The 26,526-nt window shown below is 58.6% G+C and overlaps 3 protein-coding genes across 4 annotated transcripts; 1 reads left to right on the forward strand and 2 right to left on the reverse strand.

Annotated features, from left to right (window-relative positions):
* Positions 1 to 219: 219 nt before the first annotated feature.
* On the reverse strand, positions 220 to 5,177 carry Madcam1 (mucosal vascular addressin cell adhesion molecule 1). Its single transcript, XM_013505062.1, has 5 exons — positions 5,117 to 5,177; positions 4,715 to 4,984; positions 4,238 to 4,567; positions 2,496 to 3,041; positions 220 to 1,264 (listed from the first exon to the last, which is right to left on the reverse strand). Exons 1-5 carry the CDS (start codon positions 5,175 to 5,177, stop codon positions 1,029 to 1,031), a joined length of 1,443 nt encoding a protein of 480 aa, XP_013360516.1. The 3' UTR covers positions 220 to 1,028.
* Positions 5,178 to 11,386: 6,209 nt separating this feature from the next.
* On the reverse strand, positions 11,387 to 12,932 carry LOC102024926. Of its 2 annotated transcripts, none has more exons than XR_001231387.1 (2): positions 12,105 to 12,215; positions 11,387 to 11,757 (listed from the first exon to the last, which is right to left on the reverse strand). XR_001231387.1 is itself a non-coding variant. In XM_005406040.2 (2 exons), exons 1-2 carry the CDS (start codon positions 12,777 to 12,779, stop codon positions 11,400 to 11,402), a joined length of 711 nt encoding a protein of 236 aa, XP_005406097.1. In that variant the 5' UTR covers positions 12,780 to 12,932; the 3' UTR covers positions 11,387 to 11,399. The 2 variants fall into 2 exon arrangements, 1 of the variants encoding a protein (XP_005406097.1); XM_005406040.2 differs by lacking the exon at positions 12,105 to 12,215 and adding an exon at positions 12,427 to 12,932.
* A 7,804-nt stretch (positions 12,933 to 20,736) lies between these two features.
* Odf3l2 (outer dense fiber of sperm tails 3-like 2) lies at positions 20,737 to 25,097 on the forward strand. The gene is made up of 4 exons (XM_013505063.1): positions 20,737 to 20,826; positions 21,224 to 21,350; positions 22,841 to 22,954; positions 24,213 to 25,097. The coding sequence occupies exons 1-4, from the start codon at positions 20,737 to 20,739 to the stop codon at positions 24,680 to 24,682; spliced, it is 801 nt and encodes a 266-aa protein (XP_013360517.1). The 3' UTR covers positions 24,683 to 25,097.
* Positions 25,098 to 26,526: the final 1,429 nt, after the last annotated feature.

The following is a 26,526-nucleotide window of genomic DNA, read 5'->3' on the forward strand; positions in this document are numbered from 1 at the left end:
GTCTTTGTAATACTGTACTGACTAGAACTCTCGGCTTTGGTCCTGAGCCAGAACTTTGCCAGATTCCAAAATGGCTCCCTAAGAAGGGTTTGATTTCTGGCATGAAGTCGTATTGCTTGCCATCTTGATAGTGGGCGAATCCTTCTGTAACATGGTCTCTTAGCAACCAGTCTCCTTAGGTACCACAGAAATCCAACCTAGCGAAGGAGGATGGATCCGCCCAGACTCCAGGAATGAACGCCACTTCTGAGTCCTCTTCATTTTTTTTTTTTTTTCCCCGAGTCCTCTTCAGATGCTGGCCGCAGCCTCTGGGCTTAGGTTAAGTTCGGCCCAGCTCTCAGCCTCTCCCTGTCTCCTTGTGAGTCCACAGCGCTGGGTTGGGGAGTCGGTCCTGACCCCATTTCTGCTACTCGGTCTAGCAGCCTGTGTTCGCAGTGTGCTGCCCCAGGCTGTTACTCTTCCTAACCACCAGATGGGGCGTTCTACCACCGATTGCTATAACTCTAAACTCTGCCGTGGCTCCCCAATGCCCATATCCCTCCTTTCCTGTCTGGAATCGCCAGCGCTTCAGCTGCTGATCTCATTTATAGCTGCTCTTTTACCCCTCCCAGTCCCTGCTCTCCCTAAAAACAAGCGATTTTCATTCCATAAGCCACCCGTCCATGTCTGCCCACATTACCCCCCACCAAACAATCCTCTAGTCCATTGGAGACTCCTAGTTTCTTGTTAGACTGCAGTGGCCCTCACACAGAAGCACGCATAAGCTTGGTGTCTCCCAGCCCAGCAGGCCCTGGTTTCCCCAGCCTGACCCCAGAGGATGTGTGGATGCCTGTCGCTGAGCCATCACCTCGTGCAGGGTACAATCAGAGATGTGCGGCGGTCCTGGCGTTCTCCCAACATGACAGGGGTCACCAGTGGTCAGAGCATGTGGCCTTTATTCTCCCGCAGCGGACCCTCAGGGCAGTGGGAACCCAGCCAGCTGTGGACAGGGGTCACAGGTGTTGGCCAGCAGGGAATGGGGCGCACAGTCAGCCCTGTCGTGGCCCAGATCCCTGCGGCTGGGTGGGGGCAGAGGCCGGCCACCTCTCGGAGTCCTGTACCAGCAGGAGCCCCAGACAGACAGGTGGGTGAGTGAGGTCCCTGGGAGCTGGCCAGAAATGTTTCCACAGGCGATAGGCGGCCAGGGCTAGTAGCAGCAGCAGCCCCAGCGCCACGCCGCCCATCCACAAGGCTGCGGGCGGCTGGACAACCTCAGGGCTGGACGCTGGAAGAGCAGGAGGAGAGTGCTCAGGGGCCTGGATGCCTCTGCAGGCTGCACAGCAGCCCACACCAACCCAGGGTCCGGAGGTCTCACTAGGGAGTCTCAGTGAACCTGCCCAAACGTAACCAGGGCCTTGCAGGCTAGAGCAGTCCAGCAGGGCGGCCACTGGCCAACGGCTGCATGTGACATGGAAAAGAACTGCCTGCACAGCCACGCCGTCTTTCCAGGACTTAGTGTGAAAAACTCAGAATGTTATAAAAAATAATGTGAAATACGCAGATTCGTACATTTCTATGTTTTCTCTCTCTTCTTTCCTTTTCCCTCTCATTCTCTTTGCAGTGCTGAGGATGGAACCGAGGGTCTCTGCACAGAGCTGTATCCCCAGTCCCTTTCAAACATCTTCTTTCGAGACAGGGTCTCACTAAATTGATAAGGTGCCGGTGCCCAGGCTGAGTTCAAATTTGTGATTTTCCTGCCTCAGCCTCCCACAGTGCTAGGATCATAGGCATGCACCGCCATGCCTAGCACTATTTCTTTTTTAGCTTTTTTTTTTTTTTTTGTCTTTTTGAGACAGGGTTTCACTGTGCACTTCAGGCTGGCCTTGAGCTCACTTTGTAGCCCAGGCTGGTCTCAAACTCATAGCGGTCCTCCTGTCTCAGCCTCCCAAGTGCTGGGATTACAGGTGTGTGCCACCACATCCGGCTTGTTTTTTTTTTTGTTTGTTTGTTTTGTTTTTGTCTTTTTGAGACAGGATTTCACTATGCAGTTCAGGCTGACCTTGAACTCACTTTGTAGCCCAGGCTGGCCTCAAACTTGAAGCAATCTTCCTGAGTGCTGGGATTACAGGCATGTGCCACCAAGCCCGGCTCCTGGCTCTATTTCTATTTTTGTTCTGTAGGTTGTCTTCCTAGTCTATAAAGCTCAGAATCTACAGAAATCTCTAGCCAAAGAAGCCTATTGGTCAGATGGGGAAACCAAGGCTGGTCAGGACAAGGTCATTTCTTGTCTAAAGTTACTGTTTGTTGTTTGTTTGAGACAGGGTCTCGTTATGTAGTTCAGACTGGCCTTGAACTCACTATGTAGCCCAGGCTGGCCTCAAAGTCGAAGCAATGCTCCTGCCTCAGCCTCCTGCACCCTGGGATCACATATGTGTGCCACTACACTGGGCTTGTCTAGTTTTGAACCCCAGGGAGTCCATCCCTCCCAGTCCCCACTCCTGGGCACCAGAACTCACAGGTACTTGGGACTGGATTCTGGCCATGCACGTATAGGCTGGCTACCTGGCCGCCAGGTTCCAGGCGGCACTGGAACCAGCCCTTGGGGGTGGGGCTGGTCAGCAGCGGTGCACTCAGCCATGCCCAGGCCCCAGCCTCCCTGCTCTCGTAGGCAGCCAGGCCCCCGGGGGCCAGGGTCCAGCGTACGGTCACACCGGGCCCGCAGGACGCCTGGCACAGCAGCCCCCAGCTGGCTGCCTTCTCCACTGCTGTTGGAGGGGCCTGGCGGATCTCAGGGCGACAGCTGTGGGCGCTGCTGGGGCTGGGCGAGGAGGCCTGCTCGGGGGCGCCCGGTGCGGAGGGGGAGTTGGGCGCCGTGGAGATGGAGCCGGGGTGCGCCGTGGAGATGGAGCTGGGATGCACCGTGGAGATGGAGCCGGGGTGCGCCGTGGAGATGGAGCCGGGGGGCTCCAGCGAGGTCAGAGTAGAGGCCTTCAGTGAGGTTGGGCCGGGGGTCTCTGGCGAGGATGGTTTGGGGTGTTCTGGAGTGCTCTGACTGCACAGGACTGAGACACAGAGCAGCCGTTTTTCCACTGCAGCCCCAGGCTCCTCTCCTTGAAGTGTCCCTGTCTGCATGGGGGTTGGGTCGGAGCCCTCCAAGCGCCCTCCCAGACTGCTCTGGTGACTCTGAACATCACAGCAGGCGTAAGCTGGGGGGGGGGGCGGTCCTGAGCTACCGCCCGCCCCCAACCTCCTCATCTATCTTCCTTTCTGTGCAGTCCTGGGGCCTTGTTCACCACTGAGCCATACCCCTGGCCCTTTTTTATTTTCTGAGATGGGGTTCTACTAAGTTGCCCAGGATGGGCTCAAATTTTGTATCGTCCTGCCTCAGCCTCCCAGAGGGCCAGGATGATAGGTATACCATCAGGCCTGGCTTGTAGGGTCTGTAAGCTGTAAGCTATAAGCTGCCCCTTTGTCGTGTCACCTGCCTCCCTTGCCTCTGGGGCCCAGTGCTCCCACTGGGACACCAAGGTCTCGGCCCACCCAGAATGCGCACACATCGGTCCCGTGAATGAATGCAGTGCCTGATGCGTGCAGGGTCCATTCCAGCTGCTGAGGACACTGCCCTGGGTGGGACACACAGATTGCCAGCTCTGTGAAGCCAACAGTGGGGGACAGATCGGGGGTCTAATGGGACACAGAGGACACCAGGTGTTGCTGCAGGGTGTGAAGAAACAAGAATGAGGGCACAGGTGTGTGGGGGCACACCTGGGGCTGGGGGTGGCCCTTTACCCAGGGAGCTCAGAGGCAGCCTCATCAAGGTCACATTGGAGCAAAGAGCCGAGAAAGTGAGGGGGAGGAGCCTCTGAGGGAGGTGAGCCTGGCAGAGGGTGCAGCCTGTGCAAAGGCCCTGCAGCAGGACAGAGGCTGGCTTGCGGGAGGGACAGCCGGGAGGCTGGTGTGACTGGAGCAGAAGGAGCTGGTTGTGCAGGGATCTTGTGGCCTGGGCAGCCTTTGACCCAAAGGAGGTGGGAGCCGGGGAGGGATGAGGGAGGCTGGCACCCCAGGGCACACAGAGCATAGGTACCAGGAAACATCTGTTGAATTAATGACTTGATCTCTGGCTGCCATAGTGTGGTGCGGTGAGGACGGAGTCTAGCCTTCCTGGTGCCCCCTGGGTTGGGCACCACCTGGGACACACAGGTGAGGGTGGGCACTGCGATGCGCTCGGGCTGGGGGCGGCCAGGAGCAATCTGCTCACCTGGAAGGGGCCGGCGGTGGCTCAGTTCCAGGCCGGGTAGCCGCATGGTGGCCTGGCAGTGCAGGGTGGCCGGGACGGGCATCCTCAGGGTGGGCAACAGCCAGCGCTGGGTCACTCGGAACAGCGGGTCCTGGGCCTCCAGGGACGCCTCCTCCTCCACCTGCTCCGGGTCCAGGACCTGGATGCCCTCCAGCTCCTGGTCCCCCCAGAGCAGGGAGAAGGAGAGGGTGTCTGGGCCCCAGGGTGTGACGTTGTGGGCCGAGCAAGCCACCTCCCTGTCCTGCCCAGGCTCCAGGACGGCGGGGGAAACGGTCAGCCGCTCCGGGAATGCTGTGGGCAGAGTGGGCCCAGCGGAGCCCTGATGTCAGGCTGGCTCGGGCGGAGCGGCTGGGGCACTGCGTGGGGGTGCTGCGCCAGGGTCTGGGGAGTGCAGGTGCGGAGGGCGGGGCCCTGGGGGAGGGTGGCCCCGGGGCTCACCGTACACCAGGACCTCCACGCGGTGCTGGAAGGTGCGGCCGCCGCAGGAGCCCGTGCACACGCGCATGCCTGCATCGTCCTGGGAGGCGCTGTGCAGCCAGAGCACGCTGCGGCCGGGCTCTGACCGCACGGCGCCCAGCCTGGTGTCCAGGCCCCGCCAGTGCACAGACGCCGTGCCGTCGGCACAGGCCAGGCTGCAGGTCAGCTTCTGCGCCGTGCCCAGGGCCACCGGCACCACCGGCTCCGGGGGCTCCACGAGCAGGGGCTGGCCTGTGGGGACACGTGCTCGGCCGCAGGCCCACCCAGCCCGACCCCACCCAGTGCCGCCGCTGGAGCCCCAGGCCTCCCCATTCTGCATTTCCCTGAGCCCCCTCCCTCCCCTGCACCCCCGCTCCCGCTCACCCTCGCCTGGCCGCGGCAGCCCCAGCCCCAGCGCCAGCAGCAGCTCGAGGCACCACAGCATCCTGTCCTTGTGTCTGCCACCGTGGCAGGCAGCGGTTTAAGTAGTGTGCCTGGGCCTCTCCGCCCCGCCCGCTGCCCCGGGGGTTCCCAAGGGGCTTTCCCGGCCTGCCCCCGGCCCAGGCAGGCTGCAGAGGAGAGGAGGGCCCGGCCGGGTCAGAACTGGTGGGGCGGGAACGCCTGGTCGGGCTCCAGGTGTCCTCCCCTGCGGGGCGGGAGGACGGGGACAGGGACGAGGACTCTGGAGAGCGGGCCAGCATCCTCTGGGATGAGGGGGTCCAGGGCTGGGGCCTCTGTGGAGCTGGGACAAGTCTCCAGCTGGCCACCTTCCCTGTCGCACAGGGAGACAGTGTGGGGTCTACAGAGGGGCCTGGGCAGGATCCTGGCCAGGCAGCTGCCACCGCCCGGCCCAGAAACACCTTTCTCACGTGTGCAGCCCATCTGGCCTCTCCCTGTTCTGTTTCCCCCCTGCCTTTGTGGCTTGTTACTCACACAGGTCCAGGGTGGCATCAGGTGCACACGGACACTGGGATGCCGTGAGAGACCATCTGGACCCCGCACACCAGCCCCCTCAGGCAGCCACAGGGCCTTTGCACAGGCAGTGGCTGCCCCTGCTCAGCCTCTGCCCACCCTCCATACCCCCTCCTGGCTTTCTCCAGGAGTGCTGTCCACTGGGGCTTTGCCCAGCCCCGGCTGTAGACGCGAAATCCATCTTGGGAAGTGGAGCTGCTCTGCTGTGGTCCCTCTGACCCCAGCACATAGGAAGAAAAGTACGGATTGGTCCAGGTTTGGCTTCAGATGACCCAGGTGGTCTGTCTGTGCCTCAGTCTCCCTTGGGTATGGGTATGGGATAAAGGAAGGCAACCAGACAACATGGGCCCAGGTGCTTTGTCAGAGGCAGAAATTGAGGCCCAGGAGAGGTTGGAAGCAGAAGGGGGAAACTGAGGCCCAGAGAGAGGGGCCTGGGTCTGAGGCTGTGAATCTGGGCTGTGGCTCCTGCGGTCCCCTCCCCCGCGCCAGCATGGTGCCGGAAGCCGGCACAGGAAGACAGCTCCAAGGAGCAGGCCCTCCCCGGGAAGCTGGGCCCTTAACCTGGGTGGGGGGCTGGAGAATGGTTGCTTCCCAGCCCCTGACCCCACTTCCTGCTGCTCCCTAGGCCGACACCAAAGGGCAGGCAGGGAGGGCTCAGCAGGCGCCGGGCGGGCTGAGGCCAGGGTAGGTCTGTCCCACCCGGCCCTGCCTGGGCAGTCATAGCGCTCAGTCCAGATCCTGCCTGTGTGACAGCAAGGGACACACACACACACACACACACACACACACACACACACAGAGGCACACGCGTGTGTGGTGGCCAGGAGGGGTCAGGTGGGCAGGGTCCGTGAGGTGCTCCGGGCAGAGGGGCCAGTGAGGGCAAAGGGTTGGCGCTAGGGACAGGGACAGAGAGAAAGAGACACAGACGGAGACAGAAATTGACAAGGAAACGTGGATGGAGACAGAGAGATGGAGACTTGGACAGACAGAGTCAGGGATGAGAAAGACAAACAGACAGACAGATAGACAGAGACATATCCCGGAGTGTGGTAGCGCACGCTTATGATCCCAACACTTGGAAGGCTGAGGCAAGAGGATTGCTGGAAATTCGAGGTCCGCTTGGGCTACATAGTGAGTTTAAGGCTGGCTTCGCTATATAGTGAGACCCTGTCTCAAAAAAAAAACAAACCAAACCACAACAAAAAAAAAAAAAAAAAAAAAAAAAAGAAAAGAAAAGAAAGAAGAGAGGTGACAGAGAGATGGGGCAAAGGGGACGGCCAGGGAGATAGGGACGCAGTGAGGCTTGGCTGTGGACCTGGTGGTCCGAGGAGACCACGAGGAGCTGGGCCGCTGGTGCCTCGCCCTCGCCCTCGCCGTCACCCTTTCTGCCCACCTGGGCGCCTTTCCTGGCTTCCTGTGCCCGGCCCCCACCTTCCCGGCACAGTCCTGCCCCGGGAAGTCCTTGCGACGGCAGGAAGCCTCCTTCCCAGGGAGAGTCCAGGCCCCAGCCCCACATCCGGCCTGCGTGCGGAGCGTCCCAAGGCCACCTGGCTCGGCATCAAAGGTCCCCCCTCCAGGTTTTGGGTCCGCGGGGCTCATTCAGATTGGGCTTCGGGCCCTGGGCCTGAGGAGGGCGGGGGTGAGATGGAGATCAGGCTGTGAGAGGGCGCATGGTTTCTGAAGTTCATGGTTGGTGTGGCCGTGCTGACACTGCGCAGGCCCAACCGGCTGTATGGGCCACCGGGGAGTGGGGAGGGCTGGGCTCCCAGAGCTCTGGGGTCCCCCGACTGCTCCAGCTCAGCCCTGTGTCACCTACAGAGGGGCTGAGGGCCTGGCGGGGGGCTGACAAGGGGCCGAGGTAGGCAGGCCACAGCTGAGGTACTGGGGCTCTGTCTACCCTCCCTCAGGACCTTCCCAGTCCCTGCCCTTGCTAAGCCCCGGCTCTGCCTCCTCACCAGCCCCTGCCCAGTTGGGGCAAGACGTCTGCCCGTCTCCCTGAGAGCCCACCGCCCCTTTCTCTGCTGCAGAGCTGCTGCCCTCTGGGGACCATCCCAGCCCCGCCATGTCCCATGGCCTGCTGCCCATACCTCACAGCCCTGCGTGTGCCTGTACACAGCCTGGACCCCAATCCAGCCCCAGTGGTCACCTCCTCTCCCCGCCGGCGGGCCTCTCCTGTCACCCAGTCCCTGGTCCGGGGGTGATGCCTGAGACTCTCTCTGGGCCTCATCCATCCCCTGGTCCTCGTCACCACCTTGCCTGGCCCTTAGTGGACTCGCTGAGAAGGGGTCCCAGGACATGTACTCGGGCTGTGACTTGGCCTCCACAGAGACAAGGAAAGCCACGTGCAGCCTGAGGCAAGTCGTACCTCCGGTGTGTCACCATAGTCCCATGCCAGGTAGGTGCCGATGGCCGGGCTGATCATCAGCTGGGGGCTGGCTCACGTAGTGCACAGCTGGGCCCCAGATAGGGCTCACAGCCTGCGGGATGGCCAGGTGTGGGTGCCCACATGATAACTGCTGTCACTGGGGGCCCCCAGAGAGGATCCCAAGGCCATTCCGCTGGGGCCCCTGTCCCTATCTGGGCAAAGACTGGTGAGTTGCCAGACCCTCTGTGCCTGGTGAGTTGGGGCCGGGCTCTGGAGTTGAGGACCCCTGTACCCCGAGAGGCCTCCCCTGGTCGAACCTCATCCCACCAGGGGTGGTGACAGGAGCGAGGCTCTGGGTGAGCCGAGTTGTCCCTCAGGGGCGGTGGACCCACTGAGAGGTGGTCCCAGGGGTAAGGAGCCTTAAGCTTACCCCCTCCCAGGGGTAAGGAGCCTTAAGGGCCTGGGGTCTTGGGACAGCTTGAGATGGGAGAGTCCAGACCCCACGCTGAGGGTGGGAACCTTGCTGGAGTCAGTTGTGTCCCCAAAGCTCAGGTGCACCCAGAGCCTGTTCAAACGGTCATGCTCGGAAACACAGTCTCTGCAGATGTAGTTGGTTCGATGAAGTCTGAGTAGGTGGCCCTGGTGTCCTCTGGAGAGATGGACACAGGGTGATAGCTGTATGACGACAGAAGCAGGACTGGAGTGACAGGGTCACATCCAAGGGACTCCTGGGACCGCAGGGAGTGGAGTACTTGTTCAGGGTGGATAATGATAAGGCAGAGGTGCTGGTACAGTGTCCGCAGTTTCCCCTGCACACCTCATGGATCTGTGTATAGAGCAGGTGCAGGGTGAGGGAGCAAGCAGAACACAGCTGGAGGAGCCGAGCCCAGGGCAAGAAGCTCTTCAGATTTAGCCAGGCCTGCTGGCACACATCTGTAATTCCAGCATTCTGGGAGGCTGAGGCAGGAGAATTTCAAATTTGAGGCCAGCCCGGGCAACTTAGCAAAGCCCTGTCTCAAAGTAAAAAATGTAAAAAGACCTGAGGATGTAGCTCAGGGCAAAGGCCCTCAATTCAATCCCCAGTACTGGAAAAAAAATACAAAGTACTTATGGATAAACTGACAAAGGCTGAGGTAGGAGTATTGCTTCAAGTTTGAGGCCAGCCTGGACTACATAGTGAATTCAAGACCAGCCTGAAGTACATGGCAAGACTCTGTCTTGAACCTAGAATAGCAAAGGCAATTCTGGGCAACAAAAGCAAGGCAAGGGGCATCATAATCCCTGACTTGAAATGATACTACAAAGCTACTGTGATAAAAACAGCATGATACTGGCAAAAACACAGACTTGAGAATCAGTGGAACAGTTTGGAAGATGCAGAAACAATTCCATACACACTCAGCCACCTGATCTCTAACAAAAGAGCCAAACACCTTCACTGGAAGAAAGATAGCTTTTTTAATAAATGGTGCTGGAAAAACTGGCTTTCCACAGGCTGAAGATTAAAATTAGACTCTTATTTCTCAGCATGAAGTAAACTAAAATTGAAATGGATCAAAGATCTAAATATTAAAATAGAAACACTAAATCTCCTGGAAGATAGAATAGGCAGGACTATTCAAGACACTGGTGCAGGCAAAGATTTCATGAACAAAACCCCGATCATACAGGTAATATCACAAAGAATCAGCAACTGGAATCTCATTTTATTAAAAAGCTTTTGTACAGCAAGAGAAACCACCAACAGAGTGAAGAGACAATCCACAGTATGGGAAAAAAATTTTTGCCAGCTGTTCCTCAGACAAAGGATTACTATTGAGAATATATAAAGAACTCAAAAAAATCAGACCCCTCAAATTTAAAGACCCAATCCAAAAATGGTCATTTGAGATGAATACACACTTCTCAGATGAAGAAATACAAACAGTAAATAAATATATGAAAAAAGTATATGAAAATATATGAACATCATTGGTCATTTGAGAGATACAAAGTAGGATAACACTGAGATTCCATCTCACTCCAGAACAAATGGCTATCAAGAAATCAACCAATAACAAATGCTGATGAGGCTGTGCGGAAAAAGGAACCCTACTCCACTGTTGTTGGGAGTGCAGACTGGTGCAACCACTGTGGAAATCAGTGTGGAAATTCCTCAAAAAACTAAAACTAGAGGTTCCATTCGACCCAGCTATTCCCCTTCTTGGTTTCTTCCCAAAAGAGAAGCATTGTAACACAGCGATATATGCACACCTACTATTATAGTGACACAGTTTGTAATAGCCAAATCTTGGAAACAACCCATCAACTGGTGAACAGATAAAGAAGATGTGGTTTTTTTATACAATGGAGTACTACTCTGCCAAAAAGAAATATATGCTTGAGACATTTCTAGAAAAATGGATGCACCTTAAGTCTATATTCTTAATTTTTTTTTGAGACAGGGTTTTGCTATGTAGTTCAGATTGGCCTATACTCACTATGTTGCCCAGGCCGGCCTTGAACTCACTTCGATCCTCCTGCCTCAGCCTCCTGAGTACTAGGATTACAAGCATGTACCACCATGCCTGGTTCCATACTCTTAAGTGAAATAAACTAGATATACATATGTAAATACCACATTGGTTCTCTGGTGTGAGACACCAAAAGTGTAAATGAGGACCAAAATGCATGATAGATATTGTGAAATAGGAAGAAATGTTCAAATGGGAAGGGGAACTAGGGAGGGGGGAGGGGGAAAGGAAGGAAGGGAAAAGAAAAAAAAAGGAAAAAGTGGAAACAAAGCTTTTGTAAATAAGGAGGGGAAGAGGGATTGAAGGGAAGGGAATGGAAAAAAAAAGAATCAAGATATATTATGTACAGGTCCAAATTCCCTACGATGAATGTGATCATTGTGTATACTTAAAATGTACCGATAAACTGAATTAAATAAAAAAGACCTGTCTCAAAGACAAATGACAAGAGGTATTCAAGAATAGGGCATAGTGGTGCACATGTCACCCAGGTCTTTGGGAGGCTGAGGCAGGAAGATCAAAAGTTCGAGCCCAACCTAGACAACTTGGTAAGATCTTGTGTCAAAATAAAAAAAGCGCTGGGCTGGTGTAGCTCAGTGGGAAGGCCCCGAGTTCAGTCCGAAGTACCGTCAACCCCCAGAAAGATACATGGTGGTTTTTTTTTGTTTTTTTTTTGGTTTTTCTCTGGTACCAGGAACCGAACTCACGACCTTGCGCTTGCCAGGCAGGCGCTTTGCCGCTGAGCTAAATCCCCAGCCCTGATACATGGTGTTTGATAATTCACAAGATTTGTTTTAAATTTAATTTAATTTTATTATTATGTCACCCATTTCCCTTCCTCTTTGCAGTGTGGCTTCTGGGCCCCTGCGGTTACTGTCTGCTGGGCAGCCCCAGGCTCGGGACTGTGTGGCCCACCTGAACACCCAGGGTACCCGCTCTGTGGCTGGACAGGAGTGCCGGGGGCCACCTCCTGCAGACGTGGCCGCCCCTGGCCCGGAGGGCGCCTACAAGGGCCGAAAGGCCTTTCAGGGCGGGTTTCCTCAACCCGGAGTCTTCCTGCTGTTCCCAAGTGCGGGACAGAGGGTCTCACCGGGGCCCCAGTTCTGATCCGACAGGACACAGGCGATGTTTCAGGACATTGGTGGTCGTCACGGCTGGGGGCCTCCTGTAAGAAGCTGGTGGAGGCCAGGGACTCTGCTCAGCACCCTGCAGCGCCCCATGTAGGTGGATGGAAAGGCCCTGGGCGCTCTGGGGGAGAGGAGGTACTGGGAGAGGTGGATAAACAGGGCTCCCGACTATAAGGGGGGCTGGGCTGAGGGTCAGACACCCACAAAGCACAGGAGATGGCTAGGGATGCCCCCGGTGGGTTTCAGTGCAGGGCGGGGCCTGCACCCCAGTAGGGTGAGAGCCAGGGTGCTGGGGTCTGGGCTGAAGAGCAAGCTCAGAGCGGGACAGGGAGGAGCTGGGGGCACTGGAGGGTTGGGGAAGCAGGCTGCACCCCCCCAGCGTGGGAGGAACCTACCGGGTTCCTGGGTGGAGCTCAGGGTGTGTGTGGGGGGTCAGGGCCACGATCAGAGCCCGGGTTGAGGGTCCGGGTTGGCACTCAGCAAGCCCGATCTGCCAGGCCTCCGAGACCCGCCTCTTTGCCCCCCCTACGCTCCCCCTTGATAGGCCCCGCCCCTCCTCGCTCTGTTCCCGGCCCCCCCCGCAGCGTTTAGCCCCGCCCTGCACACTCACACCCCGCCTCGGTGCATAGGCCCCACCCCTTCGCTCCCGCCCCACTGAGCAGCACAGTGCTCCGCCCCCTACACGCAGGACCCGCCCCCTCGCGGGCCCAGACTTACTCCTCCATCCAGTACCCCACCCCTTCCACTTGTGCTCGGCCCCTGTGCGCAGGCGCCCCTCCCGGGCCCTGAGTCGCAGCAGCCTCCGCCCGACTCTTCGCTCCCGCGGGTCCGGGGCTCTCAACGTCCCCACAAGGCGTCGCTCGCCGCTCGGTGGCTGCACTCGCCGGCAGAAAGGACAGGCCCCAGGAGGGTCTGTCGAGGCTGCAGAAGGCTACGGGACAGCCACTGTCATGCTCCAGTCGCCCCCGGTTCTCTCCTCGAGAAATTGTGTCCACCTTGGTGCTCTGAGCGCCCAGACACCCCACCACCCGCCCGGTGCTAGACGGTCTTGTTCCTGGCTTGGAGGTCATAGGCGCTTGGTGAATGCGCGCACCAGAGAAGAGCGTTACCAGAAACCAGAATCATGGACCACATGCTGATGATCTTCCCACGGGGGCGGGTTGCATCGCGGGGGAGCTGGCGTTATGGAGCTACAGGCTGGGGCCATGTTGCCAAGGCTGGGATCCTGTTGCTAGGGACTGAGATCATGTTGCCAAGACTGGTTTCCTGTTGCTAGGGGTTGAGATCACGTTGCCAAGGTTGGGCTCCTGTTGCTAGGGGCTGAGATCCTGTTGCCAGGGCTGGGGCCCTGTTGCTAGGGTCTAGAACTACGTTGCCAGGGCTGGGATGCTGTTGCTAGGGGCTGGGATCATGTTGATAAGTCTGGGACCCTGTTGCTAGGGAGCTGGGCTCTATTGCTTGTGGCTGGATCTTGTTGCCAAGGCTGATGTTCTGTTGCTAGGGAGCTAGGATTATGATAACAAGGGTCCCATTACTAGGGAGCTGGGATTATGATAACAAGGGTCCCATTGCTAGGGAGCTGGGATTATGATGGCAGGGTCTTGTTGGCAGGCTCCAGGCCTCGGCGCTAGGATGAACCATGTGCTGGGCCCTGGCTTTAGTGCTTGCATGGTGAGGGGATGGTGTTGGGAACTCGAGTGCTTTACTTAGGGCTTGGAGGGTATTCTGGGATTGGCCAAATGGTGGTGGAAGTTGGGGTCCTGTTGGAAGTGATGGTTTTGTGGTGAGGACCCTGGATATTTTAGAGTCTGAGAGCATTTGAGGTCACTCATTAACTCAAAACAATTTTTTTCTTTTTTGCGGTACAGGCATTGAACTTAGCCTTTACACTGAACTACATCTCCAGCCCTTTTTATTTTTTTTTATTTTGAGACAGGGTTTTGCTAAATTGCTCAGGCTGGGCTTGAACTTGGGATTCTCCTGCCTCATCAGGATCACAGGCATGCAGGGCTAACATGAACACATATTTATTGAATGCCCGCTGTATGCCAAGCATTGTTCTAGGTGCTAAGGAGCATGCAGTGCATAGATCCCTGGTAGAAGAACGGATGTTCTAAGGCAGGAGGACTTTGAACACTATGGCAGTCAGCTTTCTGTGACTATAATGAATAGGTATAATAGGTAATCAACATATTAAGAGAAAAGGTTATTTTGGGTTAGGGTTTTGGAAGTCCCAGTCCATCCATGATAAGTTGCCCTGTTGCTTTTGGACGTGTGGAGCAGCAGCACATCGTGGTGGGAGCACATGGAAGAGCAGGCTGTTCTCCTTATGGTGCAAGCAAAAGTGAGACACAGAGGGAGAGCCTGGAGTCCCACGATCCCCTTTGAGAACATGCCCTCCAGTGACCCAAAGGCCTGCCATTAGCCCCCACCTCTTCCTCCTTTTTTTTCTTTTCCATACTGGGAATTGAACCAAGGGCCTTTGCATGAGCTGTATCCCCAGCCCTTTTTTAGTTTTTATTTTGAGACAGGATCACGCTAAGTTGGCCAGGCTGGGCCTGAATGATCCTCCTGTCTGAGCCTCTCAGCGCGGTGGGATGACGGGTGTGTGCCATCATCCCTGACAAGACCCTGCCTCTTTAAGTTTCCGCCACTCCAGGGGCCAAACCTTTAACAGAGGGTCATTTGGGGGGCACTCAGGACCGAAAGCCTGCAAACCCTAAGCATCATAAACAAGCAGTGCTGTGCTGATAAACCCTAAGGACTGGTTCTCCTGATCTGGAGCCTGCGCCAATTCCTGTGGTGTAAATACATCTGGCATGGCCAACCGCCAGCTGCCAGTGTGGCAGCAGCCAGCTCACGAGCTTGCCCCATTATCTCAGCTCTTGCGGCTCTGCCCACCCTCCTGCAGCAGGCCGCTGCCACACTGTTCACTGGGGAGACGTGGGACTGCGGGAGAGAGACCACCAGCCCCGTCATCTTCAGCACATGAGCCCCCCTTTCCTCCTGACCTCGATACCCTGTCTGTAAAGGGTGGACTTGCAGTAGGCATGTGGTCATGCCCATCGTCCCAGCACTCTGGGAGGCTGAGGCAGGAGGATTGCAAATTCTAGCCTAGCCTGGGCAACTGAGTGATTTAGTGAGACCCTATTTCAACAATAAAAGCAAAGAAAGAGCTGGGGATGTAGCTCCGTGGGAAGGCCCTGGCTTCAGTGGCCAGGATCACAGAAAAAAGGGGGCCTTGCCAGCTTGGAGCCCCAGTTCTGGCCCTGCTGTGGTCCTCACTGACCTTCGTGGATGGCAGCTCTTTCTGGGAGGGCAGGAGAGGAGCCCAGCAGGTTCTCTGTGTCCTTGGGGGAGTGGTGGGGAGGACAAGGCTCCCTTGTTTGAGTCCCTGTGGGACAGAGGGGCAGGCGGCCACCGAGGCATGTGGGTGTGAGTCAGGCGACTGGCTGCCAGATGGAGGACAAAGGCTGGCGGCCCCCAGGGAGGCGGAAGTGACAGATCCTGGCGGCTGGGGGTCAGAGGCAGAGCTGGCCCTGGGCGTGGGAGGCGCCACCTGTGAGTGTCCTCCCACATCTTGCTGCTGCTGTGTGCTAGGACACAGGGAACAGCAGGTCCCCCGAGAAACCTGGCCTCCTGGAAGAAACATCCTTGCTTGTGCACCTTAAGATGTGTTTCTAGAAACATGGGGGCTAGCTGGGCACTGCGGTTCGTGCCTGTCATCTCAGCACTCTGAGGCTGAGGCAGGAAGATCTCAAGTTCCAGCCCAGCCTAGGCAACGTAGTGACTTAGCGAGACCCTCTCTCAAAATAAAAAATAAAAAGGGTCTGGAATGGAGCTCAGTGGGGTCTCTGTGCCACCCCAGTATAGTACTGCAGCCTAGGGTACGGGGTTGGGAACAAGAGCCCTGGCTCTGCCCACGCCCCTGTGCCCCTGTGCGTGCATGTGTGTACCATGTGTGCGTGACCCGTGTGTGTGTGAACCGTGTGTGCATGACCCATGTGTGAACCATGTGTTCGTGCACATGCGTGCACACGTGAGTTGCACGGAGTAGTGTGCTGCAGGCGGCCGATGAGTCTGAGCCAGCGCCTGCTGAGATGAGGAGGAGCCCGTCCTCCCACAGGACCCCGGGCCAGGCTTGGGTGTGCTTGGCCCCTCCGTCTGTACCTCTTTTTCCCCTCCCCATATCTGTAAGACCCCTGGGATTTTGCCCCTAGAACATCCGGTATCCACCACATCTTGCTGTCCCCAGCCATCCGGGTGCATTGTGTGCCACCGGTGTCCCCATGTCCACCTCCTGACCCCAGACCATTCTCCACAGTGACCAGAGGGACCCTGTTAGATCCAGCTTGATTGTCCCCCTCTCTGGTGCCAGGACCCTGTGCTCCCGCCTTGACTGGGGAAACCCAAAGTCTTCCTTCAGTCTTCACCACAGAGCTGGCTGTGGTGGCTCACGCCTGTAATCCCAGCACTTGGGAGGCTGAGGCAGGAGGATCATTGTGAGTTTGAACCCACAAAGTGAGTTCAAGGCCAGCCTGAACTGCATAGCGAGACCCTGTCTCAAAAAGACAAAAAAAGAAAAACAAAACCCCAAAACCCGAAGTCTTCCTTCAGGCCATTGCTAGAATTTCTCTTCCTGGTGACCTGACCAGAAGCTCCACCTTTGTCCTGACGGAAGCAGGAGGGTGGCAGGCAGAGAGAGGTCCAAGACGCAGCACTGCCGGCTCTGCAGATGGAGGAAGGGGCTGCAAGCTGGGGGTTACGGACACCTGTAGGACCCAGGACAGGGACCCAGGTTCTCCCCGGAGGCTTGGGAGGAGTGCCCTGCTGCCCACAGCTGGAGTTCAGTCCACACCTTCTGAAGTCCTAGTCCAGCATGGTGGCGCCCACCTGTAATCCCAGCACTCGGGAGGCTGAGGCAGGAGGATTGCTGCAAGTTCAAGGCCAGCCTGGGCTACATAGTGAGACCCTGTCAAAAATAAAAATAAACCCATGCTGAAGACCTAACTCCCAGTATCTGTGAATACTGCCTCACTTAAAAATAGGGCCTTTGCAAACAAAGAAGCAAATTAAAACGAGTTTGTACTGGATTAGAGCGATTCCTATGCAGTGTTTTCATCTTCTATTTTTCTTTTTTTGTTTTTTTTTTTGGTTTTTCTCCGGTACCGGGAACCGAACTCACGACCTTGCGCTTGCCAGCCAGGCGCTTTGCCGCTGAGCTAAATCCCCAGCCCCCTCATCTTCTATTTTTCTTTAAGGTTTTTTGAGACAGTATCACTATGCAGTCCAGGCTGGCCTCAAACTCATGGTGATCCTCCTGCTTCAGCCTCCTGAGTGTTGGAATGACAGGTGTGCACCACCACACCCAGATGTATTTTGTGTCTTAAAACAAGAGTGGGAATTTTGGAACACAGAGACACAGAGAAGAAAGGCAGGCAGAGACAGAGGTAGAGGTTGAAGCCGTGCAGTACACCAAGCCAGCAGAAACTGGAGGAAGCAAGGAAGGGTTTCAGAGGGAGCTCAGCCCTGCTGACACCTTGAGTACGGACTTCTGGCCTTTAGAGCAGTGGGAGGAGAAATTCCCATTGTTGAAGACAGTCAGTCACCATAGTTAGCTGTGGTGGTCCTAGGACAGGTATAAAAGGGCTTTCTTGCTGGGCTCTAAGGAGTGCATAAGAGTTTGGTGGGTAGAAAAAGGAAGACAAAGGCATTTCATGGATACCGTGTGGCCCTGGTCCTTGTCCACATTGCTGGATGGACCGGTCCCCTTGACAACGGCGCCTCATTCTCGCTGGGGCTGCTGAGTGTTACAGGGGCTGTGTGCGGCACCTCTGCCTGAGTTTCCCCCTCCACACCATAGGCACATGGTGTCTTGGTCTAGGGGATACAAGGATGGGCTCAGGCTCCCCCTGCCCTGCTCCAGGGAGGGCACCTCCTGGCCCCTGCCCTGTCGGATACAAAACCCACCCAGGATCGGCCACAGATCACTACCCAGACCCGCCGCAGCGTGGGCACCTTCCTTGAAACCTACTGTCCCCTCAGTGACCCCCAGACCCAGGTTTCTAGAGCCCACTCAACATGGCAGCTGGGCCAGCTTTGCAACCTGGCTTCCCAAGCACTGCCAACGTGCCTGGCACAGGGTCAGCCCCGGCCAGCGTCCTTCACCATGCACCCTACCACACTGGCCTCATCCTGTGTTCTAGGGAGACCATTATGACATTTTAAAAAAAGCCAGGCACGACAGCCCACACCTGGCCTCCCAGTACTTGAGAGGCTAAGGCAGGAGGATCAAAAGTTTGAGGCCACGGGGGCTGGGGATTTAGCTCAGCGGCAAAGCGCCTGCCTGGCAAGCGCAAGGTCGTGAGTTCGGTTCCCGGTACCGGAGAAAAACCAAAAAAAAAAAAACAAAAACAAAAACAAAAAGTTTGAGGCCAGCCTGTCTCAAAATTAAAAAAAAAGAAAAAGAAATATGGGTGGGGCTGGAGCTCAGTGCAAAGGCCCTGGATTCCATCCGCATACTGAAAGAAAAAACCCGAAAAAAAAATAAAAAACCCGAAACAACAAAAAAACACAGACAGCCTCACTGAGCCAGTTCATCTCCACCACCAAGTCCAACGTGAAACACACACGCCTGTGTCCTCCTTGCACCTATGCGTGTGCACACCTGGTCTCACCGCAACTCGTACTTCTTTCTGTGGAGCACAAAGTATCTGCCAGCCGTCCATGAGCACGAGGACTCTGTGTTTCTGCTTGGAATATATTTGCTGCTGCGATCACTACAACTAATGACGAACTCATGCTTCAAACAACACAGGTTTATTAGCTTCTGTCTCCCTACGTCCAGACGCCGACTCAAGCCTCTCAGGATATAGAGCCAGGTGTGGTGGCGCACGCCTGTCATCCCAGCACTCAGGAGGCTGAGGCAGGAGGACTGTTGTGAGTTCAAGGTCAGTACAGGCTACACAGAGGTCAAAACCAGTCAAAACTACATATCGAACAAAACAAAACAAAACAAATCCAACACGCAGCAAAAGACTTATCACACAGCCCTGTCTTCCACACCAAGCCTTGTCTCCCAGCAGAAGCTGCCAAACCTCCACGTTAGGTCATTGTCACCCAGGGGTTCAAAGCTGGCATTATGGGTCACTCGGCATTGCGTATGCTTCGAGCCGGACAAAAGTGTGATGCGGTTGGCACACACCAGTCCTGGAGAGCCCCAGCTCCCACGGGTCCCTCAGTCCAGGAGAAACTCTTGGAGAGCGCAGTGCGTCTGGCTGCAGAAGCGACCCAGACAGACCCACAGCTCGCTTTCCCTCTCACGGACGAGGCTGGGGCCACTGTCCTCCTGTCTTCCTCACATGACCCTCCAGCACCCTCCAGCCGCCCATCCTTCTCCATCACCCCCATCCACTTCCCATCATCCTCCACAACCTCCGTCTCCACCGTCACACTCCGTTGCCTGGGCATCATCGTCCGTCCCTCACCTGTCCGCCTCTATCACCCCATCACCTCCACCCTCCCATCATATTCGTTATCCTCGCATCACCCCATCACTGCCCATCACCCCCATCACTGCCCGTGGCCGCCATCACTGCCCATCGCCGCCATCACTGCCCATCGCCGCCATGACTTCTCATCCTCTGTCATCTCCCATCATCCTCCATCATCCCCCACCATCCTTCAGCCTCCTCTCATCACCCTCCCACCCTCCTGCACCGTTCTCCGCCACCCTCCCGTCATTCCTCCTATCACCCCTCCATCATGCTCCTGCCATCTTCCCGTCTCTGTCTCTTCATCTTCCCATTGTCCCTGAGTCTTCATCCCAACATCTCGGACCTGCTCGGTTATCTCACTCCCGGTGCTGCCACGGTGTGTTCTTCCCATCGCCACCAGAGGGCGCCTGGGAGCATTGGCGTCGGGCTGATCCCTCCTTTGCCCACAGCCCTTTTTGAACTCCTCCTCCCTCGGAGTCAAAGCCAAATCCTTAAGTGGCCCCAGGGCCTTTGGATGGCTCCCTATTCTGCTTGGAACAGAATATCTCCTGGAGGCCCCCTACCCCGCTTCAGGGATTTGTGCAGTGTGTCCTCGGGCGGCTTCCCCTGACCTCCCCATCCCACGGTGCAGTTCTTCCATGCCTCGGTGCTTCCTCTGTTCCCCGCAGGTGGGCTCCACGGAACTGGCCGGAGCCTTGCCCCTGCGCCCTGGCCCTGGTCCGGCTGCTCTTTCTGCGGACGGATGGCCGGGACTGACCAGGAGGCTCTGGAGTGCTGGGGTCACAGGCGTGCGGCACCACATGTGGCCATGACTCTGATCCAGTATCAGCCATCAGCAGAGGCGGGGACACAGACCTGTGCAACACACACGTGTGCGGGGCCGATGTCCGCCCTGGTGGGTGTCAGGGAGGCGGCGGCGTGTCCTGGGAGACCGTGTGCAGCTGCAGCACCCCAACCCCTCTGACTCGTGCAGTTTCCTTGTCGCTACTTTCCCTGTTCGTGTCATCGCCTCTGTCGAGCATCAGACCTGATCTGTCGGTTTCTGGCGGTCCCACCACCCCACACAGAGCCCGGCGCACAGTAGGTGCTCAGTAAGTGCTTGCTGTGTGCGTGAGAGAAGCAACAGCTGAACGAAGGCTTCTCTGCCGGGTGCTGCTTGACCTGGATGAGCAACTTCAGGCTGCGGGGACGGGGGTGACCGCGATGTCCTTGCAGCCCCCTTGCTTTAGGAGCTCCGTGCTCTGGGGCGTCTCCCCGGGGACCTGCTCTGCTGACACCGGATTCTTCCCTGGACGCCCGGCCACATGGCCGACACTCGATCCTAGCCCACTTCCAGGCCAGCGTCCGGCCGGTCAGCCCGGCTTGGGCCTGGGACAAGGGGCTGTCTGTGCGGCGGCAGGAGGTGTGGCGAGGCCGGGCGCTGCCAGCCGTGGATCCGGGACAGGGAGCGCGAGCCGCAAGGACTGGGGACAGCGCCCAGGCCCCGGGTGCCCGAGCTGCGGCGTGGAGACGCCCGGGCCCCTCACCCGCCATGGGGACCCTGCGGAAGCCCTTGGGGGACGGTGCGTGCCGGCAGGCGCGGGCGGGGGCGGCCTCCGTTTCCCTCGTGCAGGATGGGCGGGTGCGGGGGAGGGAACAGCGGGGCAGGAGGCAGGAGGGGCTGCCGGGATGGGGGCACCGAGGTCAGGGGCGACGCCTGCGCTTGTCCCCGCTGCGCGAAAGCGCTGGGGCCTTGCTTCAGGCCAGTCTGCAGCCCGTTCCCTGCCTCAGTTTCCCCAGTGGAGAGGGTCTTTGAACTGGCCTCGGCTCTCCCCCGGCCGCGTCTCCCTGTGCCTGGCCTTGGCTTCCCGGTAACCCCCAGACAGGAGTAGCTGCCACTCCCAGCCCCTCCCACCCCGTGACCGGCGACTGGCTCACAATGGGTGCCGGGCTGTCCCCAGGGGGCAAGGCCTCGGCCCTCACCTGCCCTGGCGGTGAGGGAGAGCCCAGGTCCAGCTCCTCCCCTCCCCCCGCCATGACCTGGGCTCTGGGTTGCAGACTCCGGGCCGGGCTTCTACATCCTGCCGTCCACCGTGGGCTTCATCCAGCACGACTGCACCAGGGCCACCAGTCCTGCCTACTCGCTCGCCCGGAAGCCCAGTGAAGGTGAGGGGTCCTGGGGGGAGGGATGCTGGGACCCCTAGAGTCCCCCAGGAGGGAGCACATCTGCCTAGTTGAGGCAGGAAGGAGACAGGGCTGGGGGATGACCTGCTTGCCTGCCCTTGCTGTGTGACCTCAGGCAAGCTGCTGTCCCTCTCTGGTCCTCTGTTTTCTTAGTGATAAAGAGAAAGGAAGCCGAAGATTGTATTGTGTTTAAAACCTGGTTTTGTTTGCCTCTTCCTTTTGCAATTCTGCTGTGTTTGCCTTTAGGCAAACTCCTTAACTGCTCTGTGCCTGAGCTTCCGCCTCTATTAAATGTTAACCTCAGCCTGGCAAGGTGGCGTACCTGTTATCCCAGCACTCAGGAGGCTGAGGCAGGAGGATCGCCACAAGTTTGAGGCCAGCCTGGGTTACAGGGTGAGACCCTGTCTCCGAAACAAAAAAGAACAAATGTTAACAACATGGCCGAAGCTGTGACTCAGTGACAGGGGGTTCATCTGGGCCCCGGGCTGGCGTCCTGGGGAGGACGCCTTGTCCAGCAGGTTCATCTCCAGCACCATGGGGCAGGGGAGCAGTGACCATGGTGCCTGGTGTCTTGGTGAGTGGGCCATGGAAGTGGGCTGTTGGTGTGAGTGCTGAGCCTCAGTTTCCTCACGAGGCCCTGCCATGTGCCTGGTTCTCACGAGTACAGTGAAGACTCCCTGCTCCGTGGTGGGTGTGCTAGGACAGGGACTTCCCGGGAGCCTGGCTGAGGGGACTGATAATCACTCGCTGGAGGCCCAGGGTAGAGTGTGAGAGGTGAGGCATGGGATCTGGGCTTTGTGGGATGAGTAGAAGCTCGGTGGAGGGCTCAGGAGCAGAAGGGTCCTCTACGCAGCGCCCGCAGCATAGGTGGGACACGTTGCAGTGGGTTGGGATATGCTCATTTGTCACAGAGCTGGGGAGAAGCAGAACAGGCTTCCACGTGTGACAGTGCAGGGGCGAGGCCCAGCACTCAGTCCAGCTGGCCTGTCCTTGTTTGTGACTTCCTGCACCTAAGGCTCCACTTTTTTTTTTTTTTTTTGAGACAGGGTCTCACTATGTAGTCCAGGGTGGCCTCACACTGGAACTCACAGAGATTCTCCTGCCTCAGCCTTCTCAGTGCTGCAATGCCAGGCATACACCACCACGCTCGGCTCCATTTCTGACAAAGGGGCCAGGGCAGATTCTCCCTCGGCGTTACTGAGATGCTGGGAGAGAGGCATCAGCTGTTCCCGTGTGGGCCCAGCACACCTGACCCTGGGCATGGTTCCCTCTGCCCTGGGCTGGGGCTGGAGCAGGACCAGCTTGTGCAGGAAGTCGTGTCCCCACTGGGGACTTAGGGTGGGAGTGTGGGGAGGCTGGAATGTCGGGGGGACAGCAGAGCCTCAGCCGCCAGCCAGGGACACCTTCCTCAGCCTGTCAGGCTGCCTGTCCTCCCCGGGGGGGGGGGCCCTCAGACTCTGGCTCCTCCGCAGCACCTCCCCAGGACGCCAGCCCGGGGCCCATCTACCTCCTGGACCCGAAGGTCACCCGTTTTGGCCGGAGCTGCACCCCTGCCTACTCCATGCAGGGCCGGGCCAAGTCTCGGGGTGAGTACCAGCTGGAGGAGACGCGGGAGTGCCGCCTGACCGCCCCTCCCTCCCCAGACCACAGAGCGAAGCCCAAGGGCCTCAGAAGGGGTCGTGGGGCAGCAAGGACCCAAGTGCCGCGGTGCTGGGAGGGCGGCCAGCTCGTCCCAGGTGCCGGACACACGGGGCAGGGCTGTGGCAGAATGATCTCCCCGGGGCCCACAGCCCCTCCGTCACCGGACCCCATCTCCCGCTCGCCCATTCACCTCCCAGCCCACTGCCCACCTCCTCCGCCCCCTGGCCCATTCATCCGCCTGCTGGCTCACCGCACTGCCCACCCGGCCAGCCAGCTTTCCCACAGCCTTACCCATCGTCCCACGCGTCCATCCACACGGCCCTCCTCCAGCCAGCCAGGGTGCTTCCTGCCGCTGACAGGGCCCTCACACGCCCACGAATCCACCCACGACCACTCCATCCACCCGCCATCCACCGTCCACCATCCGTCCACGCTCTTCCACCCACTCACCCGTCCACCTGCTCCGCCATCCGTCCGCACGTCGTCTACCCCTGTGCCCATCCATCCACCTATCCATTCGTCACCCACCCGCCCATCATCACTCATCCACCCACCCACCATCCCCCCATCTGTCACCCCCCATCCCTCATCCCCCCATGCACTCGCCAGAGCACTGTCCTCTGCACCACCCATCCCTTCCGCACCCTCGCTGGTCGTCTCCCTCTGTTCCGCTCGCCCACCCATTCACCCTCGCTGGCCACTTCCCCCGCCCCATCCACCCGCTTAGGTCTACACATTTCTGGGAGTGGAGCACATGTGGTGTGTCCCGCGTCTCAGGAGGCCCTGGCTGGTGGGAGATTCAGAACCAGCGGGGGCCGTCCCGCCTCCGGGTGGTCACGTCTGGAGAGAGGCAGACCCGGGCTGGAGGGGCCCTGGGAGGGCCGGGTGGGTGAGCTCAGCTACAAGAGGCGTGGGGAAAGCCAGCGGAGGGGAAGGAGGACCGGTCGGGCTGGCTGGGGCATAAGGGGCAGCTCTGAGGAGGCGGGATGGGAAAGGGAAGCCATGGTGGGCCACTGGCTAGGTGTGGGCGAAGCCCTGAGACTGGAAAGCAGAGCGTGTATGAAGGATGGGAAGCAGTGGAAGAAATGTCCTGGGGCTCCGTGGTTGGTGTATGAGCTCCAGGATGCATGCTAGCAGTGAGGAGCCACATACCTTCTTTCACTGTGGGAGGTCTCTGTCCTATGTCAACCCCCTGTCCCACAGGTCTGGAGGTGACGCCAGGCCCGGGGGCTTACAGCCCGGAGAAGGTGCCCCCCGTGCGTCAGCGGAACCCCCCAGCGTTCACCCTGGGCTTGCGCCTGTGCCCAAAGCCCCCCGACACCTCGGCCCCGGCCCCCAACGCCTACACCATGCCGCCACTCTGGGGCTCACAGATCTTGGTCAAACCCAGGAGCCCCAGCTACACGGTGGTGGGCCGCACGCCCCCTGCCCGCCTCCTGCAGGACCCCGCTGAGATCCCGGGCCCCGGGCAGTACGACAGCCCGGACCCCAACGCCTACCGCCAGCGCCGGCCAGCCTTCACCATGCTGGGCCGGCCCCGTGCCCCACGGCCCCCGGAGGAGACACCTGGGCCCGGAAGCCACAGCCCCGAGCAGGTCACCGTGAACAGAGCCAGGGCCCCTGCGTACAGCATGGGTATCCGCCACTCCAAGCGGGCGGACACCGCGCCCTGACTGCCTGGGCCTCCATGGGAAGAGGGGTGCGGCGGGGGCCCAGGGCGGCCCCGGGCACATGGCGCCTCCTCCCACCCCTCCCTCTCTGTCTGAAGTCTCTCCAGGCCTCCTGGCCCTCTGGTCTCCGGGCCGCTCCCCAAGGCCCCATGTAGCGCCCCAGTTTCTCCTCTCGGTCGCGCCAGGCCAGAGCAGGCCCGCAAAAGTGTCTCTTTTCCTGGCCAGAGATGGAGCTCTCTGCTTCCTGGAACTCGGTGTCCAGCCCCACCAGGGCCCTGGGCCCCGCACGGCTCCGGTTTCTGCCAAGCTTGGGTTCATCCCTGCCTCTCATGGAGTGTGGCCCACAGAGGCACCCGTCTGCCCCGCCCATCCCCGAGTCGCTGCCAATAAATCTCTGCGCCAACAGCTGTCAGCAGCCCTTTCACGGCTCGCTTAATGTGTCTATCCATGCCCTAGAAAGGACACCTGAATTCTGCCCTCCAAGGCTAGCCCGAGACACTGCTGTCCTCCAGAGGTCTGGGAGGGACCAGACAGATGAGTGACCTAGAATGGGGGAGGTCAGAGTGGAGCCAAGGTTTTGAGTGGGGGAGCCAGGTAGGGTTTCTGGAATATAAAACTTTGCTCTTGGGTTTTGAAGGATGCATACGAGTTTGATGTAGTAGCACCAGAAGATGCCTGCTACTACCCAGATTTTTTTTTTTTTTTTTGGTTGAGACAGGGTTTCACTATGCAGTTCAGGCTGGCCTTGAGCTCACTTTGTAACCCAGGCTGGTCTGGAACTCCCAATGATCCTCCTGTCTCAGCCATCTGAGTGCTGGGATTACAGGCGTGCGCCACCACACCCGGCTTTACCCAGATATTGATGAAGGTCACCTAGGCTTTATAGCAACTCGGGAGGTAAATGACACTCTCCAGAGGAAGCAGAGCTTCAGAGATCCTGAGACCTGTCTCCTGCCACGATTCTCAGTCTGATGAAGGATTTGAACCCTGGCCACTAGGGACAGAGACATGGATGGTGCCAGGTGACGGAGTCAGCTATGCCAGGGAGCCAGGCCAGTCCCTCCGCAAGGGACCTCAATCCAGGACACAACTGGGACATGCCCCAGACGCCCTCCATACACTCTCTACTCCTCCAACGGAGGCCGACAACAGCCCAGATGTGAGGTCCAGTCGCAGCCTCCACAGGGGGACACCACCTCTCCCTCGACCACAGCGCCCCTGCCCCTCGGCCGTGCCCCTCCCCCTCGGCATGGTGACCTCATTTCTCTGATTTATCGATCGCTACTCAGTGGCCACGCCCCACCCTCCCCACCTGCCTGCGCCCTCCCTTTGTTTCCCGGCGTCGGCCCGGGGTCGGGCGGGGGAGCCTGGTTCTGGGGTGCCCTTGACACCCCGGTCTTCGGTACAGAAGGACCTAACCTTTAGGTCTGCCCAGGCCATGCAGGTCTCCGACTCCTCCAAGCCCTGCACGACCCGCGCTGCCTCTGAGCCGTCGCGGTGCGCGCCCCCGGGCACCCCTTGCGTGCCAGGCCTCTGTTTCCCTGCCGGGAGAGAAATCAGGGCGTGATCATCAGCAGCGCGGAGGGCTGGGGCTGCTCTTGGGCTTGGGGTTGCCATCTCCCGCCTTGCTCGCGCCCCTCCTCGCTCCAGCCCGTTTCCCCATCTATTCAGACTCATTCTTAAGCCTCCCCCAGGAACTTGGGGCGCAGCAGGGGGGCCGCCGCAAGGGTCTCGGAGGCGAAACCTCGCCCCACCCCAAGCCCTGCCAGGCGCCAGGTCGCGAAGGGCCGGGGTCCCAGGGGCGCAGCCCCCCGCGGCTGCGCGCTGGGCCGGGCGGTGACATCACC

This window comes from Chinchilla lanigera, unplaced genomic scaffold (assembly GCF_000276665.1).
Source record: "Chinchilla lanigera isolate Chin_1 unplaced genomic scaffold, ChiLan1.0 scaffold00094, whole genome shotgun sequence".
NCBI classification, from domain to species: domain Eukaryota; kingdom Metazoa; phylum Chordata; class Mammalia; order Rodentia; family Chinchillidae; genus Chinchilla; species Chinchilla lanigera.